We start from the raw sequence: 25,066 nt of genomic DNA on the forward strand, positions 1-25,066 counted from the left end.
CATTTCTAAATATAGGTCTTTTTAGAGATTTTTCTAGAAACTACATACAGATGTATATAAACATATTTTAGATTGTAGATATCCTCATTTGCTCCATACAAGTCCATATTGAAATCTCTAAATGGGCATATACTTAGGAACGGAGGCAGTACTTTGGAAATCCAAAGAGATGCGGTTTTGCTTGAAAATGTTGTTCTCAAATGGTTTATCCTCAGGTGTAAGTTTTAAACTATTGCTATTGGGATGTTTTTACAACAGTTTATCCCAGTTGAAAACCACATGTTTACAGTCGATTCTGAAAACTGATGTGCCACCATACAGTCAGACGCCCGCAAAAAAAGAACATTCTAGATTGTGGCCATATACAATGTCAGACAGTTTCAGTAAGGTGCTTGAAACGACAGTTGGATTACAAAAAGGATATTTGAATGGAAATCAATAGTGAAGAATTTCTCAACAACACAGTAGACTGTAAGGCTAACTAGATTGTTACAGAACAGCTCTACGCACCATTGAAGTCCCTTCCGTTTCTGCATTTGCAGAAGAATGGCGACATACATTTGTACAACCAGGGCCTGTTCCATCTCTTCTTTTGCAAAGAGATTTCATGCTAAGCCCGTCCGCGAATGGAGACAATGAAGATCCCCTTCACGGCCCACCAAAGGCAAAAAGAAAGAAAACTAAAATCTATAACCTGGAATAAAATTGCAACATAATGTGTCAGACAAGCAGTGTCCCCAAGCAACTAAACAGTGGTTTCTTCAGACGAAGTGGATTGAAAGATGTACCATTAAAATTGTCAGGAATTATCCCTCTTCTGGAAACCATTGTACTGTTAATCTGCCATGATAACACAGCTTGAGCATGAAACCAGGAAGTTGCAGAAAACAGATGCAGTGCGGGCTGATATCATTTCATTCTTATCATAAAAAGTGCGAGGAGTACCGCAGATGAGGCTCAGCATGGTTGAGACACAAAGCTTCTGCGCCCCTTCATCTATGGAATCTATCATTATTGTGTCTTCCGTGCCTCCTCCAACCTGATTTTGCAATGAAGATTAACACATTCATCTTGAAATGTTGCTACTACCAAAATAATACTCCCTCCATCCCACAATATAAGACGTTTTTGCAAGCTATGTGCAAAAACGTCTTATATTATGGGACAGAGGGAGTAGAACACGTGGCAAAAACAGTTGTCTTCTCTCATGTTTGGTTGAGGCGCAAAAATATTCACTTTTGACAAGACGCAATCTGAAGAACATGGGAAGTGCCCAAAGCACTGCTGGAGCAAACAAGGTATCAAGTGGAAAACCATACTATGATGAAAATTTAGAGAAGTACTCCCTCCGTAAAGAAATATAAGAGCGTTTAGGTCACTAAAGTAGTGATCTAAACACTATTATATTTCTTTACATAGGGAGTACGATGTTAGAAACATGCAAAATTTCAAGTTCCAATCATATTTGTTGTAGGGGGTATGCAAAAAACAAATTCAGCAATGAATAGTAGTGCCTACCGTTTTCTACTACTCTGTTTTTTTATAGTTTGAACATGAAATTTTACGTGTTTATAAACTGACCTCCACCTCTATAGCATAGTGTATTTTTCTTTTAAACTTTTGGGCATGATATTTACTCCCTCCGTTTCTAAATATAAGTCCTTTTAGAGATTCCAATATGGACCACAGATACAACTCCTAAGAGCAAAGCGCAACATGAAAGCATACCTCCTTCATGGGACATTGGAGGCTCCATTGAATGTCTGGAGCCAGGAGGATACTTGGATCTCCTAGGCGGCATCGACCAGTCGGTACATGGACCAGGTGGACCGTCCGATGGTCGCCCACGGTGGGAGGATGAAGCTTCAAAATGGTCAGGGTACGGGGGATCTGAACAATTGTAAAGATACTTCAGTCAATAAATGGATACTTATTGGAAGCAACTTGCTCAATACCGAAGCCTAATACTGATTGTAACTGTCAATGGATCTGATATTCAAAAGAGAAGATAAATATGCACGCATGCAGTTAGATGCAAAACTTCAAAATGCTGATAGCTAAACAAGAAATATACCTGGTCCAAAATGTGGAGGAAACCTTCCTCTATCCATAGGTTCATGGTGCATTTGTCCTCTGTCATTGAAGTGATGCCCTCTATCATCATAGTGATATGCTCCATCATCAAAATGATGTCCTCCGGCATTGAAATGATGCCCTCCATCATCAAAGCGTCGCCCTCTATCGTCGAAGTGATGCCATCTATCATCAAAGTGATGTCTCCTATCGTATGGAGGGTGTCCTCTGTCATGTCCATTGTACTGATATCCCTCAGGATAGGGAGGATTACAATTCCAAGGTTGTGCTCTTTGTTGGTGTTCAGGTGGCATATATGGGAACTGATTCGGACCTGGTGGATGTGGTGGTGGTGGATGCGGTGGTGGTGGCTGCAAATGGTATGCATTATTCGGAGGTGGTGGTGCTGGTGGACGGTGATAGTTATTTCCATGGGGCGGTACTGGGGGCCCAGAAAAATTTCCATGCGGTCCAGGAGGATGGAAAGGTGCGACAGGTGGTGGAGGCGGCGGTGGAGGCAGCGGTGGCGGCGGATGCATCTGGTTTGGATGCCCTGCACAGCCAGAAGTATAGGGCGGTGGAGGCTGGAATGGAACCGCACAAGGATCCATGTTGCCTCGATTATTTGCAATAGAATGAGGGTGCTGATCTTGAACATTCTGCAAAGAATCATTGACGACTCATTAGATTCACAATAATAAAAAATTCATAGTGGTCACATCATAAAAACAACAGACCACATACTCTTAAAGTATCTGGCTCGACTCGATCAGGTGCCACATGCAATGCTCCTTGAACCTGTGAACCTTGAATGACAGGACACTGAGGGCGTGGTAGAGGTGGTGGAGATGATGGCAACGGGGGAGGAGTTGGAGGTTTGTCTTCAGGTAGCGGAGGAACAGAATCAACATTTTGACTAGTCGGTGTACACCTCGCAACTGTTATATCTTGTTGGCATGCAGAGGTGGCTTCCGCTTCAGATGATGGGGCTACATCTTCCATCTCAAGATCACCATTCACTTCTTCAAAGACAAGTCGATGCTTCGCCCCATCCAATTGAGAACCCTCCCCTTGCTCAGCACCAGTGGATTCATGTTCAGGAGTGACAGCTTCAAAGCTCCTATCCTCAGAGGAGCTTCCTTCCTCATCAAGCAGTTTCACGCAGATCAAATTTGGAAGATGGAAACCAGTATTGCTGTGAAGAATAATCTAATCAATTAACCATACGAGGATAACACTAAACATATTCTTTAGTATAAAAAGATAATATAGCAGGGCACTTGTCACCCATACAGTGTACCAAATTATGACCGAAGTAAATATTTTTGCATGTTTTGAGTCTTCTAAACACCTTATAATTCCATACTGCAGCCATATACTACTAGCATTTGGCATTCAGAAATCAGAACACCAATCAATGCCCCCGTTTTTTACTAAATATGCTTGAGAATTTTTATATTTTGCATCAGATTTTGTGGAACCCATTTTCTCATCCATAATAGTGTCATTTGCCCACCATGTCTGCATGCTAATCTGAAAAATAACAACATCAACTATTTGTCTCCTGGTGCATCCATCCGTATTTTTCGCAAGAATGGTAAGAGTTGGGCCCTTTGCTGATACCAGGGTTGTTGGTAGGACACAGCGATGAGCTGCTTTCAACCATCCACCACTATCTGGTCCAAACGACACAAATTACAAGGATTCACAGTTGATAGAAAATGCTGGTTTGCCATAAGCCTATAAACACCATGAAATCCTGCACTGGGGAAAGATGGTTTTTTTCCCTTTCTGGAGATTACAGGAAAATAAATGAAAAGCATCTCCAATATCACACAAGCTAGTGATATAGAACTATGCAATAACAGCATCAATTAACCGAGAACATAAACAAGCCTCAGCTGTACACCCATGGAAACTTAGAAATGCAAAAGGAGAGCTATACCTTCCATATTCATCTACAAGCATTCCTTCGTTATCCCGTAAAGGGTCATTCAGAGCTCTCTCTGTCCCTGAATGACGACGAGAGGTCCCAAATGATGCTTCATTAAGAGCTTCAAGCTCCTTAATATGATGACGAATGATGTATTCTGAAAGAGTTTTCCTCTCAAGCCAGAGTTTCAAAACCTAATCATCAAGACACACAGCCATGTGAAGAAAAGTAAAACGACACTACATTATAATCTCCCTTAATTAGGGCACTGAAAAAAAAAACTTGCCTTAAGACATTGTCTTCGATTCTCCCATGCAGAATTTCCAGGAGGTGCAGAAGCATATAGTATTCGTGGCAGGACTGCTTGGATAAGAGAAGGATAGGCATCTCCAACTCCACCTAGAAGATGTATGACAGTAGCTTGAAAACTAGGCAAGTACACGAGAAAACGATAAAAACGAAAAGGTGTGTCGGAAAAATGCTGAGAACACAAGAAAACTAGGCGAGTACCTTTCTGATTGCGACAGCACTGGATTATTGAATCAACAAGGAAGAACAGGTCCACCCTTTTGTATAAATTTGATTCTTTTTCCAGGCGTTCGATGATGACATCCATTACCTAGATTCTCAAACCAAAACAAAGATGCATCAATAAGGGGGGTTCAACCGCCATTTATTGGCCCAATGGCCGTAAAACTGAAACTAGCCATGGACAGGGGTGTGTGGAAGTTAGCTATCCACATGCCAAAACCATGAGTTGGTATCGAGATCATTTAGGTTTCAACTCTAGCCTACCCCAGACTGTTTGGGACTAAAAGGCTTTGTTGTTGTTCTTCTTGTTGTATAAACTGAAGGCTACAAATGCCGTTCTGTACTCCAATTTTAGGAAAAATGTATTCTTTACTAATTTCTAACTTATGTCGTTTGCGTATCATTTTGTGCCACATTAGAGGTATGTACTAAGGAAATGGCTCCCCATACCAATGGTTTGTTTCTCAAAACAGAAGCAAAATCTACTTCGTCTTTGTTCCTCAAAATAGGAGCAAAATCTGCATTCATCGGTGTAGAAAGCTAACAACCAAAAAGATACATCTATATTCCTCATTGTAGAAAGCTAACAACAAAAAGATACATCCACGTTTCTCATTGCAGAAAGCTAACAACAAGAAAATGCCGCAATCAGGCTAAGTAATCAATCAAAAGATGGACAAACCATAGACCAAAGAAAAGCTACCAACTCTACAACTACAAGCATTCAAGCAGGTACATGATTTTTATCGACAAACAAAAGTGTGGAAGTAAGCAACACAAAGGTCCAACATAAATATGCTTGTAAATGAGAAGTGCAGACTGAAAGAGTATGGATGATCTAACCTCCCCAGCAATGCCATGCTTGGCACAATCCAGAGCGAGACGTGTTGCACGGGCTATACATTCTTTTGTTCTTGTTAATGTACCTAGGAAATTTTCAAAGGCCCTCCGTGCTGACCTGGCTTCGTCATGACCTGCTGGTTTGTTCAAGCTCTTTTGTTGTATGTTATCAGAAAGAATCTTACCACTAGTCTGTTGAGTATGAATCCTATCTGATGCAGACCTTATTATAGTATTTGAAGGTGAACACCGGCCACCTGATCCTTCCTTAACTGAAGGTATATTCACCGAAGGTTCAGAAATAACATTGGAATCTAAAAAACTGTCTATGAAAGAAGTTGGTTGAGAGAATTTCTGAGCATGTGCAGCAGCAATAAGTCCTTTCATAGGCATTGGGTCAGGAGATAAACCAATATCCTTCATGCTAATTTTGTGGTCAGGTTCTCTCAGTGTGGTTGCTGAAGAACCATGCCTACAAGATGAACCAATGAAACTGATGTGAAGCCTATCCAAGTGATTGACATAAGACTTCAATAGATATAAATAAGAAATAACAGGAAAATGATCTATTTGATCCTTCATACAATAGTCCCATATAACACTGTTTCAGAAGCCACCTGGACTAAATAAAGACTTCTCACATCAGTAAGAATAGCTTCTTTAGCATGTTCCCCAGAAATTTGAAACTGCTTGCAGAAGAATGAATTACACACACATATTATAAAAAGTCACCTAGACTTAAGAAAGATGTTTTATATCAGCAAAGAGTAGCTTGCTTAGCATATTCCATGCAAATTTTAAACTCCTTGCAGAAGAATGAATTACACACATAAATTATATTACTTCTACAGATGAATATGCTCATTTGAGATAAGATAGGAAGACTGAACCAACAAGCCATAATATCACCCATAGATGCCAAATATTAGAAGAGGCCAGCGTTCCCACATTTGGGTAGTAAACTTTGGCATCCATGTGCTTCAAACTAAACGCCCCCCACAGAGACTTTTGCGTATTATTCTAACCCAATGAAGCAGCTCCAACTTATACTTCTATACTACTGGATAATGTTGAACATATACCCCCTCCAGTCGCAAACAAGTGACATTTTGGAAATTGACAGTCTTCAAACATATATTTAACCATTAATTTCTATTGCTATATGCTTATAGGATCAAGTAAAATTATGATGTTCGATTGCACATATCGAACACCATTGTTTCATTTGACTGGATCAGTGTGGTGACTGAACTGGCACAATAAATCAACTTAAATCAACTTTAAGGTATATAATCAGCATCCATCTTTATCTACACAAGACCTTTAATCATGTTTGCATAATTCGCTTGCAAAAAGGTGCAGAAAAAAGAATACATGCAATACGTACTGTTGCATTATGACATATTTACAAGTGCACAATAAATTGAGTGATTCTTTGAAGTGAATAATAGCAGACTACATGAAAGGGGCTATGTGGGAACACATAATTTTGGGGACAGGAACAATGTTAAAATGGAAAACACAAGATACCCAAGATTGCTGGAATTAGTTAATTAAGGTGAAGACATACAAATATCTACCTAGGCAGAAAATAGTGCGTATGTATCTAAGAAAAAGAAAATAGAAGGCTTACGCTTCAAATGTTCGTGCGCCTGCAACATTCTGGCTGCATGTAACTTTAGTAACCAACAAAGAGGCACTTGTCCTGTCACCCACACTGACTGTTGGTTCAGCCAAAACTGTCTTATTTTGTGGCTCGGAATTGGAATCATGATTAGCACCTGACACAACAGTCTTTGCATGGCTAAGTGGATAAGCAGATCCATCAATATTTTTACTAAAATCTTGACCAGAGTTACCAATTGGATCCGGGAGCTCATTTGTACTTACTTTCCCCATAGGCAACTGATCAAACTTAGATACAAAGGCAGGCTCTTTCGACTCCAAGGAACAGGCTGGAGAATTTCCACAGATATCATCATCATCCCTGGTGTGAACTTTGTCTTTTGGAAGATCATGATTGCCACCGTTTGTCAATTCCAATGAAACAGAAGACGGGGAGTCCTTGTTTAATATTGGTTGTGACATACACTTTAGGCCAGTTGGGGTATCTATAGAAAGTACAGTTGAACATATTTCCGGGCCTTTAGTTGTTGCAGACCTTGGACTTCTGACAAGTGCATCTGCAGATTTATTAAAAGGAGAGCTTCCTATCGACGTTGTGCAAGGCTTCAGGATACAATCCTTTGGCTTATTCACTTCAGGAGGATTACTAGTAGTTTCAGCAGCATTAGCAGACATAGCCTCTAAGGCACGATGGAGACGTTTAGATGGAGGTAAAGCAGCTTCTCCATCTAACGTCAAAACCTTTGATTGATACTCTTTGTCCTTGCAAGCAGTCTGAACTTCTCCTGATGCAGACAGGTCTACATTGGGTGAAGGATCTATGCCAGGAAGCACCTCCTCAGCTAAATGATCATTTCCCGATGCCAGCAATGGGTCTACTTTGGGTGAAGGATCTATGCCAGGAAGCACCTCCTCAGCTAAATGATCATTTCCCGATGCCAGCAATGGGTCTACTTTGGGTGAAGGATCTATACCAGGAAGCACCTCCTCAGCTAAATGATCATTTCCCGGTGCCAGCAATGGGTCTACTTCGGGTGAAGGATCTATGCCAGGAAGCACCTCCTCAGCTGAATGATCATTTCCCAATGCCAGCGATGGGTCAGCTGGATGATCCTGTCCCGCTATTGAAGACGGGTCATGTTCATAACATTCATCTACAGGTATAGCCAACTCTATTTTGTTACCAGAAATATCAAGCTCATCAACCATGGAGTCCTCCAGCTGGGGTCTTCCCATTCGAACCCGTGCCCTTTTCACTAATGGCAAGTGGTCATCTCCATCTGACTTATTGACTTCATTCCCTGAATTTGGAGAATCTGGCAGGTTTCCACTTGAATTAGGCTGCAATTCTTCATCCATATTTGGTACCACGCTGCTGATAGAATTATTAACATCATTGGTGTCCGGGCTTCGCTTTCTTTTAAAAGTAACTGTTGTACTCGTGGAAAGATCTTGTGTCCCATCCAGATTATCTTCTTTACCCATGACAGTTTGACATACTTCAACATTAAGATTACTTTCTATATTTGCAGCAGAACTCGAATTGTTCTCATAATTACCATTCAGAGAAGCTCCAGATTGACTTGAGGTGCCTCGACCGCAATTGAACAGCATAACATCCTTCATAGCTGAAAGGAGATCCGATTTAGGTTTGTCATCACCTATACATTTACGCCGAGAAGAACCTTCCTGCCTATCATCAGTGGTCATACCAACAGGAGGCAGATTGAGACCATTTGGCCCACAAGAATCCCGAGTCCTGTGATCAGCACCTAATGAACTTCTTGGCCTCCGTGGGGAAGTAAGATCACGGTGAGTGCAAGAACTTAGTTGCAGAGCATTACTTCTCCTCTTCTTTGAAAATGAACTAGCAGGCTCATCAGGTGCAGAGTTCACAACACAGTGTTCACTCTCCAATGCAGCAATATTAGACCCAGGGGTACTGGCCATGCTGTGATCCATGGAAGAGGCAGGATTACCCTCGAGCTTGTTGTCATTGGCCAAATCAGAACCTTCTTCAGGACCTCCAGTGTCCAAACTGCTGCTATTGTTGGCAGGGGCCAAACCACTCTTATTATTGTCCTCGTTCTTCATAGAATCAAAAATTTCAACTATTTCCTTAACTGCTTTGACAAAATCTGCTCCTTTCCCATGTCGTTTAACAAGTAGAGATTTCTTTTTCTCTTCAGTGAACGCCTCAAGATCAGCATAATTGCAGAAAGCACTACAATATTAAAAACTAATGTCAGAGCGAACATTTAAACATCTGGAATTAAGAATATTGGATTCAGAGTAAAATGTGCAAACATGATAGCCATCATGGTGCGACTGCTGTGAGTTACAAACATCTCAGGCCGAGATTGCTCATTACCAACAATTCCTACCATTACATAATTAGATTTTAAGATGGCGGTGGAGGGGTCTTTGGCCTAGTGGTGGGAGCAAAGGTGTTTGTTGCAATCAACTTAACTTCAATCCCCGGCACCAACAAGGTGTGAAGCATTTAACAGGAGTACACATGTTTGTGCTTCAAGTACGAGTGTGTTCCCACTTTGAGTGGGGGTGAAATCTAATATATTCATAGCATGTGTAGAAGATGTGCATGCATGTGTGTGCATAGGAGTGGTGTGATAGAATGATGACTCCTCCCCTTACAGTGCTTCCGTGCTATGCTACCTACGTACATAAACGCAACCAAAAGGCTATAAAAAGAATGGCAAAATTGACAAATGACAATTTTGTGGCATGGTACATGCCTCTTATAATGATTTTTTGAATTGTTTTCATGACTCCTTGATGGTGGTTCCATGTGTGTGCGGGTTGTCTGTGTGCGCCTTGTACTCTACAGAAAGATTTATAGGGCTCCTTTGACTCAAAGAAACTCTCCATAGAGCTTTTTGAGGATTTGAATCCTTAGAAATTTTTTCTACGTAGCCTGTTTGATTCATAGGATTAGAATCCTTAGGGGAAATTCCTAAGGGATGCTTTCCACTCTATTTGGGAGGAAAATTTCCATCCACTCCAACCTCTTTGTACAATTAAACACTCTTTGATTCGCAGGAATTTCAAAATGTAGGAATAGGAAAAATACGGGATTGGAGTGGTATGACCTTGTCCCTCTTCAATCCTATGGGGTAATAGGGTTATGGTGGAGCAAGTGTGCACATGACTTGTTTCTATGCCAAAAACAAAAAATAAAGAGTGCCAACAAACCTGTTTCTAATGCCAGATTTATTTCCAAGAAAAGATTTTACACCCTTACATTTCCATGACAATGATTAAAACACAGCATAAATGGAAACTATTATGCTGGCCCTGATTATATCTACATAGGAAGTTGCCATTCCAATCCTTTCACGTTGCCCCAAAAGCAACATAATTTTGATTATGAGCGTGTATTACCTTTCAACCTATGAGACAGACCATGCCAGCACCAACACATCCCAAAATAGGAAAATTCGACAGAACTTTACCAGTGTTACATCCACTAGCCTCAAGTTCTTTACTGCACTGTACTTATATCATCGTATAACTATTTATCATTTGGGACACCCTTTATGTTAACAAATTATCATTAGTCTCTCTTGGAACTTGGAAGTTCCTGGTTCTTAGCATTTCGACTAAAACTGTGTATCTATTAAAAATCATAGGGATTAAGTACTTCAGAGATATCGTCCCCTTGATTTTACTGAATGAATTGCAATTTACTGATTCTAACTTGCCCGTTAACTCATCAAGTTTTTCAGTCTTCTCGTGTAAGCTACTATAAGATTGTGTGATAACCAAAGAGATGCTTTATCAAGATAACACAAACAGGTACATGATTAGAACTTATACAACAACTAAACTTAAGTGCTGCAAGGAAAATACTTGTACCAATCCCAGGAACTCCTAAAAGTCTATGCTAAAAAAGCATAAAGTGTATGATAGTAAACTGTCCTTATCATAAATAGGTTCCCCAGATTTACACTAGTATGCCCACAGCATATTGCTGAATCAAAAAATAATGTTTATAGTGCTCCATAATAGCTAGAACAAGGTTTTGATTACGTAAAAATCACAGTCCAAAAGCAGACACCTTTAATGACCAAAAAGCCCAAACCCCATCATGTGGTCATCGTGACAGGAACCATCTACTGGGCACTTACACAAATAACAGAATCGTGTAGAAACAACACATGGCTTACATGTAAATAGACAAAAGCTAACACAGACATACTCATTGTGCTCATTGTCACAAAAGAAAATAGATGAATTATCAAAATAAAAATATATACCATGTCTCATCATATCTCATGCAGTAAGTAGTAACTAGTAAAAAGAGGACAAAGAGCTAAACTATTGTAAAAATAATCGACAACTAACATGAGAAACTATTTGATAGTTTGGCACAAGCAAATGGTGCATATGGTAAAATATGCATCAACCAATAATTGTCAATTCATAAGGACAATCTTAAATACAAAGTAGAACTTACATCTCTTTAGTTCCATAAAAGTAGACCAGCAACTTCTTTTTAGTTGAAGGAAGCCCCCATTTCTGCGGCTCGCTAATCTGTAACAGTATGGATATCCGTAAATCAAGTGCTCATTATGATTCCTGTGATCTTTCAGTTTAAGTTCAAACAAATATCAGTGCCCCAAAACACAGCTTTTCAGACTAAACAAGCCAGACCAGGAATGGAACAGATACAAAAGGAAACTGGAAGTCTTAACCAACAAGCAACTAAGCAGTTTCATCCTAGAAATCCTATAGCTTAAAGAATATTCCTCAAAATCTTAGCAATAATAGCAAAAAGATATTTCCCAAAAAAGTGTACAGAGAGGAACTACTCTCCTGGCAATAGTGAAAAGCAACTGCAGGATTTGTGAACTTTCTCATAACAAGACACCATAACAAAAGCTTAAAATGGCAAGTGCTGTCAAGCCATGTTAACAGGAAGGTTAGCTAAAATAAAATCAAGCCTGTACATAACTGTTTGGAGAACTAAGTCGTCATAAAATAGAACGCTTGAGAAAAGGCGGAGTATGGGGAAATGCTTAATAGCTAAAGCGCAGGAGAAAACAAGGAGTAATCTGTCAAGTACAGCAAATGAGCATCTCAAAGCAAAACTTTAGGACAGTGAGTAAACATTAGGGTTAGCAAAGGGCAGTACACTTACACGGGATCACATTAATAACTATAGTGGTTCCATCATAAAGGCAGTACACTTACACAGGATCTCGCAAAATAAATCTTATGAGAGTGAAGCACTAAGATTTATCCCACGAGAACTATTTATCAACCTCACCATCATGTACCGAAACAAAAACTAAAACTAAGCAAGCTCGGCTGCCTGACTCCAAACAGATCGGAACTCCATGAAGCCCCAACTGCCACATGGGTGAAATCTGAACTACAACAACCATTCACTAAACCTCACTAGAATCAAGACTTGAGAAGTGCATGAACTCGGAGCACCAGATCGGTAGTTTGGTGCATCGATTTAGCAGGAACCTCAAGCAAAGAACAAAAGAATTTGCATACGGCTAACCACCAACTACCTCCATGGTCTCAGAACCCTAAACATGCCAGGCCTCGCTAGGATCGCCACTATTATAGCCAAAAAAACAGAAAGGGTCACGAAATCAGAGTTAGCAGCTACCTATAGAGTATAGACCTCGTTTGTTACTGCGAGTCATGGCGGTACAGTACAACGGAACTACTACCTAACCGAACCCTAAGCAAGCTCCCCAGCCCAGAACATGATTCGCCGAACCCTAGGTCAGGCAGACCGCCAGAGGAGCCCCAGATCAGAGAGAAGGAGCGAGGGGGCGCGCGACTCACCATGGCCGGCCACGCCGGGTAGCCCTTGAGCTTGGCGAGCACGAGGTCGCCGACCTTCCACTGGGCCGCGGCGGCGGCGGCCGCGGCCGCGGACGAGGCGCGCTTCTTCCGAGTCGGCGCCATCGCCGACGCCGCTCCCGCCCGCCCAGAACCGGCGGCCAGAGGGCGCGTCCGCTGCGGCTAGCGGACCAGGGGGCGGCGCGGCCGCCGGGCGCTGGGGCGGGCGGCGGGCGCTCGTATGGGCTCGGTGGCGGCGGCGGCGGCGGCGGCGGGGGGGAGGAGGAGGAGGGGGCCAGGAGGCATGGAGCGCCGGAGTGGGGGGATGGGGGAGGCGGCTTGGTTGGGCTCGGAGATTTTTCTCTTTTTTTAATTTCTTTTCTCCCTTTTCTGTGTTTCTTTCCCCGTTTCGCTGCTGCCGGCTCTGGCTGGTTTCGTGTCTCTGTGGGGTTTGTTTGGTCTGGTTCGGTTTGGTGTAGGAAGGAGGGCTCGAACACGTGAAAGGGCTTGGTCGGCGATGGGCCTGGGCTCACTGGGCTTTCGTGGGCCTATGAGGTTTTGCACGAATGGTCGTGTGTCGGCAAAGTCAGATCACTCGCTTGTGTTTTAAAAGAAAAAACTTCCGTAAGCAAAGTTTGGAAATCTCCCATTTTATTTCCGCGGACGCACACGCGATGTAACAACACGCTACAACATACCGCGAACACATAATAAATTACACTCTGAAGTGTGAAATTGACCGCGCATGTGTTAGACACGAGGATCTGAATCCGAGTAGGTGGGCTGGGGCTGCTAGTTCGCACACACAAATAAGATTTTCTCATTCTTATATGAAAAGAAACTTTATTATTTTACCACACTCAATACACATAGCATCATGTCATTTACCAAACACTACCAACTTAATTCACCACAACGCCTTCTCAGACTGTCATCGCCTACTCATGGCAATCATAACTCAAGCAGATAGAATCGAACGGTCGACAAACAGACCAATGCGGCAACTCATTCATGCTCATGGAACGCCTCTGGGCCTCAAAAATGCAATGCGAAAAACTCTCAGCAGTCAGCATGCGGCTAAATTGTGCTAACAAACATGATGCTATCATTGCACAGTTCGGCATATGGTTCGGTTCCCTAAATCAGTAAAATCACACATTCTCGCATCACCGCCTCCCCTAGAAGCACTTACAGATGGATATAAACTAGGGAACAGAAAGAGCTCGCGGTCGAACCGACGATGCTCCCCATCCTCCAGACAACGTCACTTGGGTAACGCAGCACCGGGAATTCACAACATTCGCAGGTCATTTTTGCAGAAGGCTCAAACTTTGTCGGATGCGTCGAGAGACGTGCTCTCTGTACTCTTGACCGCAGCCAGCTTCTCAGCCAATCTTTGCTCCAGTGCCCTTTGACCCCTTTCCCTGCAGTGAGATCAACAGAACCAAGTGAGATCGAGTACACTACTAGCACATATGCATATATGCATTTCTTGTGACTTGTTCTCGAGTACACTACTACTCCCTCCGTTCCAAAATATAAGTCTTTTTAGAGATTCCAATATGGAATACATACGAAGCAAAATGAGTGAATCTACACTCTAAAATATGTCTATAACATCCGTATGTAGTCCATATTGAAATCTCTAGAAAGACTTCTATTTAGAAACAGAGGGAGTGGCATATATGCATTTCTTGCAGCAACCGAAGCACCAAATAGGGCTATTAGTTACTGAACCAAAAGACCCAAAACTAAGAATATCGCAATCAGTTCAAACGGAATGGCGTAACAACATAGATTCCACAAGCTCACAAACTGCATGCGCAAAGTATAAATAATCCTAAAGGAGTGACTGTCTCAAAACATAAATCCAATATTCACTTGAGCATTGCCTATGTGTGATAATTAACAAAGATACAGAGGGGAAGTACTGAAGGGTTGCAAAGACTAGTTTGTGTGAGCAAGGGTTACTTGAGAACAAGTCACAAAAACTAACCTCCTCCTGTTTGCCTCAGTAGAATCTGAACCCGGCAATGATGACGTTTCCAATGTCTGACCCCGGTCTGCCCTATCAGATCTTCCACACAGAAGCCTATGGAATATTGTGGCTATTGGATCCAGAACTGGTCTGCATATTTTTAATAAATTAATCCAAATATGAAGGCTATCAAATCCAGAATTTGGCTATGTTTTTATAAATTAGTCAGGAAGTTCAACCGTAAACTATCTTAGTATTATATAAAGGGGAAGCCGTAATACCTCAGAATTGCAGGGAAGAAACTTGAGAAAGAGAACTCCTCGCTTGGATCCCCTTTCAGGCCTGTCTCTAGCCTCTTTTGGAAGTAACGCAGGTAAATCCAACTCATATAAATGCCAAACAGTATAACTGGGAGGTAAGATACCAAGTCCTTCATGAAGAAGCTTACAACAACGGAGATCAGTGCAATAAGTGATGGGATCCACTGAGTAGGGACAAAAATAAACATGTCAGGTCAGACGATAACATCAAACAGAGTTATTTTATTAACAGTACCAGTTACAAACCTTTCCCTTAATCTTCAGCACGAAAAGATTAAGCTCCATCTCTGGCATAAGTTGCTTGATGCCCACCAACAATCCTGACAGAACCCCATAAAAACCAGAAAGAGGAGTGTAGCTGAGAAATGAAACATTAAGAAAAACTCGTCAGTTTACCCAATACAGAACATCAAATCAGACGTGCTTGGACACTTCTATAGAAGTAGAATACTTACAGGTAGCTCTCTTGTTGTGTTACATAGTACACAGCAATAGCAGTTACGAAGACACACATTGAAGTTGAGAAGTTGACAATAAAAACGAACTTTGATAACTCCTTTGTGCCCCATAAAGGCTCTAATAATTTCCCAAATAAAAGAAGACCAATGATGCTGATAATCACCTGGAAGCACATTAACCATGTGAATTTGAGGGGGCTCGATTAAATATGAATGGTTTAAGTCTTATTAAAATATTGCACTTGGCAGCTGGGGAGCAAGGAAAGGCGAATCTACACATATGATATTTTATTTAATATATAGACACCAATATGAAATCTGATCACATGGTCCAGAGCAAACAACGATAAAGGAGAGCACTACTAGCTGTCACACCCAAACAAGCTTAACATGATCCTAAAGTTAAGGCGCATCTGCAGAAAGTATCTCAGGCAAGTACTATAGATAGCTCACTGTACATCCGTGCCATACACTGCATATGTGTTATCACTTCTCACAGATATTTCCACTGAATTGATTTTACGACTGCTGCTCAGCATAAATGAAGATTAAAATATGATTTAATTCATGAGAAAAACTTACCAATCTATAACCAGAGACATTGCAACCATACTCTGATTCACTCCCTATCCAAATTTCACCAAATTAATTACTAGTTTGAGTAAGCGCGTTCTTTTTCATAGCTAACCATCTAAAAGCTTTGCCACCTCGTCTACATACTTTGGAAAAGGCAATCTCTCACACGGTGGTAAACATATCTTTACTTCACATACAGTTACTTTAGTTGCCATAGTTCTTATTGTCATTTCAGGGAGATTTAGTTTCAGTAATCTTCCATAAAATTAATTAGAGGACACATACCGAGTGCTAAGATGATTACAAAGCATACAAAAGAACAAATCAGAACTCTGCCCTTGACAAAGATGAGAGGAAGAACTTACCCCTGGAATTGTTTGCTCGACATAGCCAGCAGTAATCAAGTTCCAGGCGAAAGGGATTGTCCTATAGAAGAAATAAATTAATCAAACAATTCCAAAGAAAATAGCAGCATGATATTTTATGAGAAGTATGACAAACATCTACGCTTTTTGACAAGCACTCGCTGCGATTGGTAGTGTAAACCAAAAGCCTATCAATAAATAAGAACACATTCCCACGAGTTCCGAAAAAAAAAATTTGTATCAAATTGGAGCTAGTAACCAATCCCAACATGGAAGTACTGAAAAAACTTATATAAACAAAAAATCTCAAATATCCTTCATCGTGAGACATATAACCATCACTATAAATAAGAACCAGGATTCCTACAGTAGTAATTAGTATTAACATAATAGAAGTAAGTGGGTCAATCAAGTATCCAAATTCTAACCATGTTCAAGTTATACAGGGTAACACCTCAAAGGCATGTTTAACATTCATTGGCTTCTTAAGGAGAAACTACCGGTAACTTCATTTCAAAACAAGCAAGATAGGTAGCTTTAATTTTGTGTGCACTTCACCATTACTCAGGCATCTGACTAAACTTCACCATTACTCAGGCATGTGACTAAAATTTCTCGGCAAACATCAGATTCCAGTTGAAACAAAGATCTGTTTGCATTGGCTACCTTGCGGGGATAAGCGCGAGATAGTTGACGGCTGATGGGAACAGCTGGACCAAGAGGTGCACGAGAAGCAATATGACGGCGAGGCCCTTGCAGAGCTTCGTGTACCCTCTGAAGAAGCTTCCACCCTACATTTTGATAAACGCGGCATCTGTCAGTGGCCGAGACGGCTCGAGATGTACAGCAACAAGTGTTTTCGCACGTAATTCAGCTACCAGGCCTTTCCTCAAAACAAAATCAGCTACCAGGACACATCTGAGGCATACAAATCTGTTAAAACTCCGGGCAAGGGCAAACAAATCCACATGAGACCACCAAAGGTGGCTTGGAAACAGCATGATGCAGGTCCTTCTTTCTCTGGCATTGGTGCGGACAGAGAGCTGGCGAACGGATTCAGCTATCCAACTCTAGAACCATTACCGAGATCCGCGCACCCAAACTCAGCCACGCATTCACAGACGAAGCAGGCTCGACAAACGCATCGCCCCCGGAATTCCACGACCAGCGTCCCGGCGACGGCCTCCCGGGGGACCGAGAACGGCGCGACAGGGGCGTCGCCGGGGTACTAAGGACGCGCGTGGTGCCACACGGCAGGCGCGAGAGGCGCCCGGGCCGAAGGATCTAGAGGCGTTCGACGGCGAGGGGCGTTCGCCGCACCAGATCTGGAGAGAGGGGGAGGAGGTGCGTACGTACCCCGGAGGGGAGCGACGGCGCCGGAGGGGAGACGCTGCTCATCATCGTGGCGGCCGCCGCCCGACGAGATCCGCCGATCCGGAGCCCCCTGTGGCTGCAGTGAGGAGAGGGGAGGGGAGGGGGGAAGTGGAGCGGGGAGCACGCAAAGGTTTGATGGGGTTTGGGATCGATCGTTAGGTCCGTGGGGTCGACTGGCTTCCGCCTCCCGGACGACGGTTCGGGCTTCGGGGTGCTCTCTCCCTGCCGCCTCCTCCTGGCTCGGCTCGAACGCAGTGGTTCCAGAGTCGAGGTAAATGAGGTTGAGTATCGCATGGAAACTAAGTTTAAGTTTCTAAGAAAACTTTGTCGTAACCATGTTCGAAAAGTTTTTGCCCCTAAAAAAACTGAAAAAAAACAAGGTGTTAAGACTTGGGGCATGTTCTGAACCTCTCCAGCTAACTCCACACGAGAAGCCGACCCGGACGTTTGAGCTCCAAGAAGCTAAAATCGTGAAGCTGAGGCAGCCCATGGTGTAAAAATGAGAAGCACCGGAAGCCCAACTTCGTCGCCATATTTACGGTGAACTGTCTCCGTCAAACAAAACGATTTGTTCCTTGCTCCTCAAAAAAAAAGGAACTATCGCTACCCACTTATCAGTACCCCTCCCTCCCTTGACGTATCCTCTCTCCCGTCTTCCTATGCTCGTTTCGACCTAGTAACCCCACCCACCGCCGCCATGGCCGGCTCCACCCCGTCATCGACCGACTCTCATCTTTCGTGTGAGATCCAGCCGTTCAGCCCCATCCCCTCTGGATCCCGACGACGTAGCCCCCACGAGTAGGCCCGACACAGCTTCCCTACCGTTAGGAGACACCACCAGCCTCGTCGGCATTGACGCTGGTGCTCACCTTGTCAGAGCCCGCTGTTGTAGGAGACCGAACCGGGTTGTTTCCAGGCGCCCATCAGGCCAGCAGCCTCCTCAACTGGGTTGCCTCTCTAGGAGAAGCCACGAACGTGTTGAATGCTTCTCAGTCACCGGGTGGGTTTGGAAGTTGGCTTGAGAAGCTAAATTTGCATATTTGGGGAAGTTGAGAGAGGTCCTAAACAGGACCTTAAGAGGGTGATGTTTGGTGGGTTTGGAGGTTGAATTTGTGCATTTGGTGTTGGTAGTCCTGCCTTCGAGTACTTGCACCCTTCCTGTTTTGATCTGGCTCGCCGCAGTGCTTTGCAATGCATAATCACACCATGATTTGTGATTTTCTTCCTTTTTCTTTCGTGATCAACCTCTCCATGTGCTTGCCAGTAGTTGACGGCCTTCCTACATGCTTCTGGTACATAAGTGTTCATTTGGGGACCCGTACATGTCCTCCCATTATGTCTTGTGTTTCCAAGGATATATAATGTTTACATATGACTTCTTGAACATTTGCTTTGAGTATAATAGCATGGATCAAACATTTGCAGATGATGATTTTTGTAATTCCTACAGCAGGACACTACATGTGGGTATGGAATGCCTTATTTAGTTATTTCCGAATTCTTCTGCCGATACATGTTTGTTTGTGCATGTCTACTATGTGGTATATCCCTAAAATGCCTACTAGAAAAAATCCATCTCCTGATCCTTCCACATAGCAAATGTTGCTAGTTCTGATGCCTTCTCAGTCTTCTTTTAGATCTTTGGGCAGATGTCATCTGGCCATTTATCTAACTCGGTTTATTTGTTGCTGTTAGAGATATATTTGGAATACTTGTATTTGGTAGTCTAGGATTTATAATCCGTCTCCTACCTTATTTTCAAGAGAGGCGTCTTGCCCTTCAAGTCTTGTACTCAATATATACTCGCCCTCGAGGCTCAATAATACATCCATCATATTCCGCAACAATCCCTCTTTCTCCCTTCTAACATGGTATCTATCGCAAGTCGATCCTAAACTCTAGCCGCCGCCGCTTCCGCACCCGCGCGCCGCCCCCGGGGCGGTCGGCCTCCATGACCGCCGCCGGGGGCTGCGCCGCCTGTACCTAGGGCTCGTCCGCCGGTCGTGTTGGCCGGCTGCCCTAGAGAGTCTTTTTCCCCGAGCCTTGCTCCGGGGTTTTCTCTCTCCCGCCGGTCATCTTGATCGCGCGGTTTCTTTTTGGTTTTTCGATCTATTCTTGATCGGTTTGCGTCGCCCACCGCCGCCATCGACCCCGAGCGCCTCTACTCCGACCCTGGCGCGACCAGCCGGCCTCTCCTCCGACCCGGCGGCCATGCGCGCCGAGCGGCCCGTCAGGGCCAGCCACCGTCCGCGCGTCGGTCCGCCCGTCGCCCTGCGCCGGCCGTCACCGCCCTGCTTCGACCGGGACACCTGCATCGCCCCGACCCGGCGGCCTCGCGCCATGCGACGGCCAATCATAGCCGTCGCTCGCGCGCCGGCCCGCCCATCGATCCACATCACCCACCTCCGTCGCGTCTGCACGGCGGCCCGGTACCTCGCCGGCCTCGTCCTCGGCTGCGTCGGGACGGCCGCGGCAGGCTCATTGGCTGCCTCAACTCGGGCGCCGCTGCTCCGTTGGTCACTCGGGCCTCGCTGCCCGGGCGCCGGCGTTGCTTTGGCAGCCCGGGTGCCGGTGCTGACAAGCTCGTCCGCACGACGTGTTGGGAATCGTAGCATAATTTAAAATTTTTCTACGCTCACCAAGATGCATCTATGGAGTCTACCAGCAACGAGGGGAAAGGAGTGCATCTACATACCCTTGTAGATCGCGAGCGGAAGCGTTCCAATGAACGTGGATGACGGAGTCGTACTCGCCGTGATCCAAATCACCGATGACCGAGTGCCGAACGTACGGCACCTCCGCGTTCAACACACGTACGGTGCAGCGACGTCTCCTCCTTCTTGATCCAGCAAGGGGGGAGGAGAGGTTGATGGAGATCCAACAGCACGACGGCGTGGTGGTGGATGTAGCGGGTCTCCGGTAGGGCTTCGCCGAGCTTCTGCGAGAGAGAGAGAGAGAGAGGTGTTGCAGGGAGGAGGGAGGCGCCCAAGGCTGTAGGTTGCTGCCCTCCCTCCCCCCCCTTTATATAGGCCCCTGGGGGGTGCGCCAGCCCTGGGAGATGGGATCTCCAAGGGGGGGCGGCGGCCAAGGGGGGAAGGGGTTGCCTTGCCCCCCAAGGCAAGGGGGAAGCTCCCCCCTAGGGTTCCCAACCCTAGGCGCATGGGGGGAGGCCCAAGGGGGGCGCCCCAGCCCACTAAGGGCTGGTTCCCTTCCACTTTCAGCCCACGGGGCCCTCCGGGATAGGTGGCCCCACCCGGTGGACCCCCGGGACCCTTCCGGTGGTCCCGGTACAATACCGGTAACCCCCGAAACTTTTCCGGTGGCCGAAACTGGACTTCCTATATATAATTCTTCACCTCCGGACCATTCCGGAACCTCTCGTGACGTCCGGGATCTCATCCGGGACTCCGAACAACTTTCGGGTTTCCGCATACATATATCTCTACAACCCTAGCGTCACCGAACCTTAAGTGTGTAGACCCTACGGGTTCAGGAGACATGCAGACATGACCGAGACGCCTCTCCGGTCAATAACCAACAGCGGGATCTGGATACCCATGTTGGCTCCCACATGTTCCACGATGATATCATCGGATGAACCACGGTGTCGAGGATTCAATCAATCCCGCATGCAATTCCCTTTGTCAATCGGTATGTTACTTGCCCGAGATTCGATCGTCGGTATCCCAATACCTTGTTCAATCTCGTTACCGGCAAGTCTCTTTACTCGTACCGCAATGCATGATCCCGTGACTAACGCCTTAGTCACATTGAGCTCATTATGATGATGCATTACCGAGTGGGCCCAGAGATACCTCTTCGTCACACGGAGTGACAAATCCCAGTCTCGATCCGTGCCAACCCAACAGACACTTTCGGAGATACCCGTAGTGCACCTTTATAGTCACCCAGTTACGTTGTGACGTTTGGCACACCCAAAGCACTCCTACGGTATCCGGGAGTTGCACGATCTTATGGTCTAAGGAAAAGATACTTGACATTGGAAAAAGCTCTAGCAAACGAAACTACACGATCTTTTATGCTATGCTTAGGATTGGGTCTTGTCCATCACATCATTCTCCTAATGATGTGATCCCGTTATCAATGACATCCAATGTCCATAGTCAGGAAACCATGACTATCTGTTGATCAACGAGCTAATCAACTAGAGGCTTACTAGGGACACGTTGTGGTCTATGTATTCACACATGTATTACGATTTCCGGACAATACAATTATAGCATGAATAATAGACAATTACCATGAACAAAGAAATATAATAATAACCATTTATTATTGCCTCTAGGGCATATTTCCAACACGACGTCCCACGCCGTCCGTCGTCGCCAGCTTCATCTCGGACTCCGCCGCCACCACGTCTCCACCGAGCGGCGTCCCCGACCTCACGCGCGATCGGCTTGATCACCCGCTCGCCTCCGCCTCATCTACGCTGCATGACCGACCTGGCCCGTTGGTTACGCGCGCCTCCGCAGGTCCCGTGAAGATCGTCCCCGAGTTCAGTGCGCCCCTCCACCGATCGAGCAACGGGCTGCCGCTGCGTCGCCCCGTCGGGCCGCAGCGCCGCCGCCCCGTGGTTCTCCTCGTGACTGCATCGACTCGTGCGTCGCCGCTGCGTCGCCCCTACGGGCCGTAGTGCCGCGATACGCGGTCTCTGCCGCCGCCCGAGGCCGTCCTCGTGGCTGCACCGACTCGTGCGCCGCCGTTGCGTCGCCCCTTCGGGCCGCAGCGCCACGGCCCGCGGTCCCAGCCGCCGCCCCGAGGTCTTCCCGCCGTCGCCCCGACCTGCCCGCCGCCACTGCGTCGCACCTTCGGGCCGTAGCGTCGCGGCCCGCGGTCCACTCTGCCGTCACCGCGCGTCGACCTCCCATGGTATGCGCCGCGCCATCTCCCTTGGCGCGGGAACGCCACCTTCTGCGCCGGTCTTCGTCACGCTGTCAGGGTTCTTCGCCTACTTCGAGCACCGCCGCCGCGCTCCTAACCTAGCCGCCGCTGCCGCCGTAAGGCCGCCGCCGCCGCTCTTCTTTGGCCGCTGTCGCCGCTACCCCCGTAGCCGCCGCCGCCCGTCCACCTCCTTCGTCGTCGTCCTGCACCAGCCCGTCACCAGCATCGCCGTCATCTACCCCGACCACTTCGTCTACTCCGACAACCGCGATCGACATCGGCCCCGCGCCGATTGGCGCCGCAACCGTCGTCGAGTTCTTCTCTGCTGGCCCCTCCGACTTCTCCGACATGGCGTACAGCTCGTGCAGGTCTCTCATCTACGCATGCCCGGTGCTGGCAACACCGATGCGTGCCTTCGTCCACGACGTGTCCCCGGGCCTGGCAAGCCTGGTGCGGCGCTTCGTCAACTTCGTCTTCGTCCGTCTACGCATGCCCGGTGCTGGCAACACCGGTGCGTGCCTTCGTCTACGATGTGTCTCCGGGCTTGGCAAACCCGCCGCGACGTGTCGTCAACAACAACTTCTTCCCGGCGCACCACTACTTCGACACCACTGCGCCCATGACTAACTCGGCGCCTCCTTGCGCCTGCGGCTCCACGGCGACTCCCTCGACACCGGCTACCCCGACTCGACATCGACCACGGCGTTCTTCGCACGGCTACCTCGACCACGGCTACACCACCCTACGCTCTCGGCTACATCGACATCGGCACAAAGGGCCATCATCCGCTTGAGCAACTCGTCGGCTTCCTCTACAGTCAACGCGTCCGCGACGCGACACCGTCCACGACGCTCCCGCTAGGACTGCGGGGGGATGTCAGTCCGTCGGCTGCTATTCTCTCCAGTCTGACCGTCCGCGACGCTCCTGTTGTTCGCAACGCTACCGCTACGACTGCGGGGGGATGTTAGAGATATATTTGGGATACTTGTATTTGGTAGTCTAGGACTTGTAATCCGTCTCCTACCTTATCTCCAGGAGAGGCGTCTTGCCCTCCAAGTCTTGTACTCAATATATACTCGCCCTCGAGGCTCAATAATACATCCATCATATTCCGCAACAATCCCTCTTTCTCCCTTCTAACAGTTGCAATGTCTTGTCATGAGTTGCCTGTAGATTATGTCAACCATTGTGAGAATTGGAAATTCTCCAGCATCCAAGATGTATCTGTTAATGTCATAGGAGCCCGATTAAGCCTCTATTTGGAACACAATCAATCTACTAAGAAGAAAATAACATGACAAGAACATCTTACATGTTGAACGCCTGACAAATTTTGTTTAGAAGTCCATGTCGATGACCTCCCACTCCACGACTTCCCTCTCTGCAGCTTTGCACACACGCTGTCGGGCGCGCCGCTCCCTCCAGGTTGCTCGCGACGATCGGGGCCCCTATGAACTCCGTCGATCCATTGTTCATGGTGATTGGGGGTGGGGGGGGGGGGGGTGTAGTGGGTGTCAACATCTAGGACGGTGACGCGGATGCGAAGTGGGCGTGAACGAGGGTGATGGCTCGAAGGCAGTTAAGGGAGAACGGAAGCAGGAGCAAGGCAGTTGATTTGATGGACTTAGTCAATTTAGAGGATTTGAAGTTGGACCGACATGTCGGATCCAACATGACAGACGTGTCTAAACGTCCACATACCTGCTCCGCATATGGGCTGGCATTTGGGTTTTGATTTGGGGGGGGGGGGGGGTGTCTAGTTAGGTGGCGTTTGTTTCTTCGGGTTGTCTGCCCAGACATTTAACAACGGTACAACTGTAAATGCTCTTTTTGATTAATCTCCTCTCTTTATCAACCGCAATCGACGTTACATCTTGTAATGAACTCATCTGGAGGCTCCTCTAAGAAAATATTCCATTGATGGGCCCTAGCCACATTTTTGCTAGCTCATGAACAATTACTTTAGATTCTGTAAAGCAATGAATAAAAGAAATGGACGGGAATTGAAGGTATTGGAGCGGTGGCCAAGGATGACATAGCGACGATTTCTAGCAGCATGTAATAAAGAAATATCTAAGTGAGCCATTATGATATTCCTAAAAAAGAGAGGCAGGAATTCACAAGCTACTCCCTCGGTTCCTAAATATAAGTCTTTTTAAAGATTTCAATACAAACTACATACGGATGTATATAAACACATTTTAGAGGGTAGATTCCCTCATTTTGCTCTGTATGTAGTCCCTTATTGGAATCTCTAAAAAGACTTA

General features: G+C 45.8%; 2 protein-coding genes across 2 annotated transcripts; both read right to left on the reverse strand.

The window, feature by feature from the left end:
* Positions 1-334: 334 nt before the first annotated feature.
* On the reverse strand, positions 335-13,220 carry LOC109785772 (protein HUA2-LIKE 3). Its single transcript, XM_073508043.1, has 13 exons — positions 12,830-13,220; positions 11,481-11,557; positions 7,011-9,227; positions 5,381-5,849; positions 4,517-4,625; positions 4,293-4,405; positions 4,019-4,200; positions 2,818-3,268; positions 2,075-2,732; positions 1,729-1,890; positions 946-1,039; positions 789-840; positions 335-694 (listed from the first exon to the last, which is right to left on the reverse strand). Exons 1-11 carry the CDS (start codon positions 12,950-12,952, stop codon positions 993-995), a joined length of 4,608 nt encoding a protein of 1,535 aa, XP_073364144.1. The 5' UTR covers positions 12,953-13,220; the 3' UTR covers positions 335-694; positions 789-840; positions 946-992.
* A 688-nt stretch (positions 13,221-13,908) lies between these two features.
* Positions 13,909-18,129, reverse strand: LOC109785773 (rhomboid-like protein 19). The gene is made up of 8 exons (XM_020344365.4): positions 17,880-18,129; positions 17,190-17,314; positions 16,524-16,584; positions 15,580-15,746; positions 15,371-15,482; positions 15,086-15,288; positions 14,823-14,954; positions 13,909-14,250 (listed from the first exon to the last, which is right to left on the reverse strand). The coding sequence occupies exons 1-8, from the start codon at positions 17,922-17,924 to the stop codon at positions 14,151-14,153; spliced, it is 945 nt and encodes a 314-aa protein (XP_020199954.1). The 5' UTR covers positions 17,925-18,129; the 3' UTR covers positions 13,909-14,150.
* Positions 18,130-25,066: the final 6,937 nt, after the last annotated feature.

This window comes from Aegilops tauschii, chromosome 2 (assembly GCF_002575655.3).
Source record: "Aegilops tauschii subsp. strangulata cultivar AL8/78 chromosome 2, Aet v6.0, whole genome shotgun sequence".
NCBI lineage: Eukaryota > Viridiplantae > Streptophyta > Magnoliopsida > Poales > Poaceae > Aegilops > Aegilops tauschii.

Coding starts and splice junctions, on each gene's coding strand:
- LOC109785772 (XM_073508043.1), bottom strand. CDS start 12,952: ATGGCGCCGACTCGGAAGAAGCGCGCCTCGTCCGCGGCCGCGGCCGCC. Junction 4,406..4,516: donor GTGCTGTCGCAATCAGAAAG/GTACTCGCCTAG, acceptor TACATCTTCTAG/GTGGAGTTGGAGATGCCTAT. Junction 1,891..2,074: donor TCCTCCACATTTTGGACCAG/GTATATTTCTTG, acceptor ACAATTGTTCAG/ATCCCCCGTACCCTGACCAT.
- LOC109785773 (XM_020344365.4), bottom strand. CDS start 17,924: ATGATGAGCAGCGTCTCCCCTCCGGCGCCGTCGCTCCCCTCCGGG. Junction 15,747..16,523: donor TCGAGCAAACAATTCCAGGG/GTAAGTTCTTCC, acceptor ATGTGCTTCCAG/GTGATTATCAGCATCATTGG. Junction 15,289..15,370: donor TGCTGAAGATTAAGGGAAAG/GTTTGTAACTGG, acceptor GTCCCTACTCAG/TGGATCCCATCACTTATTGC.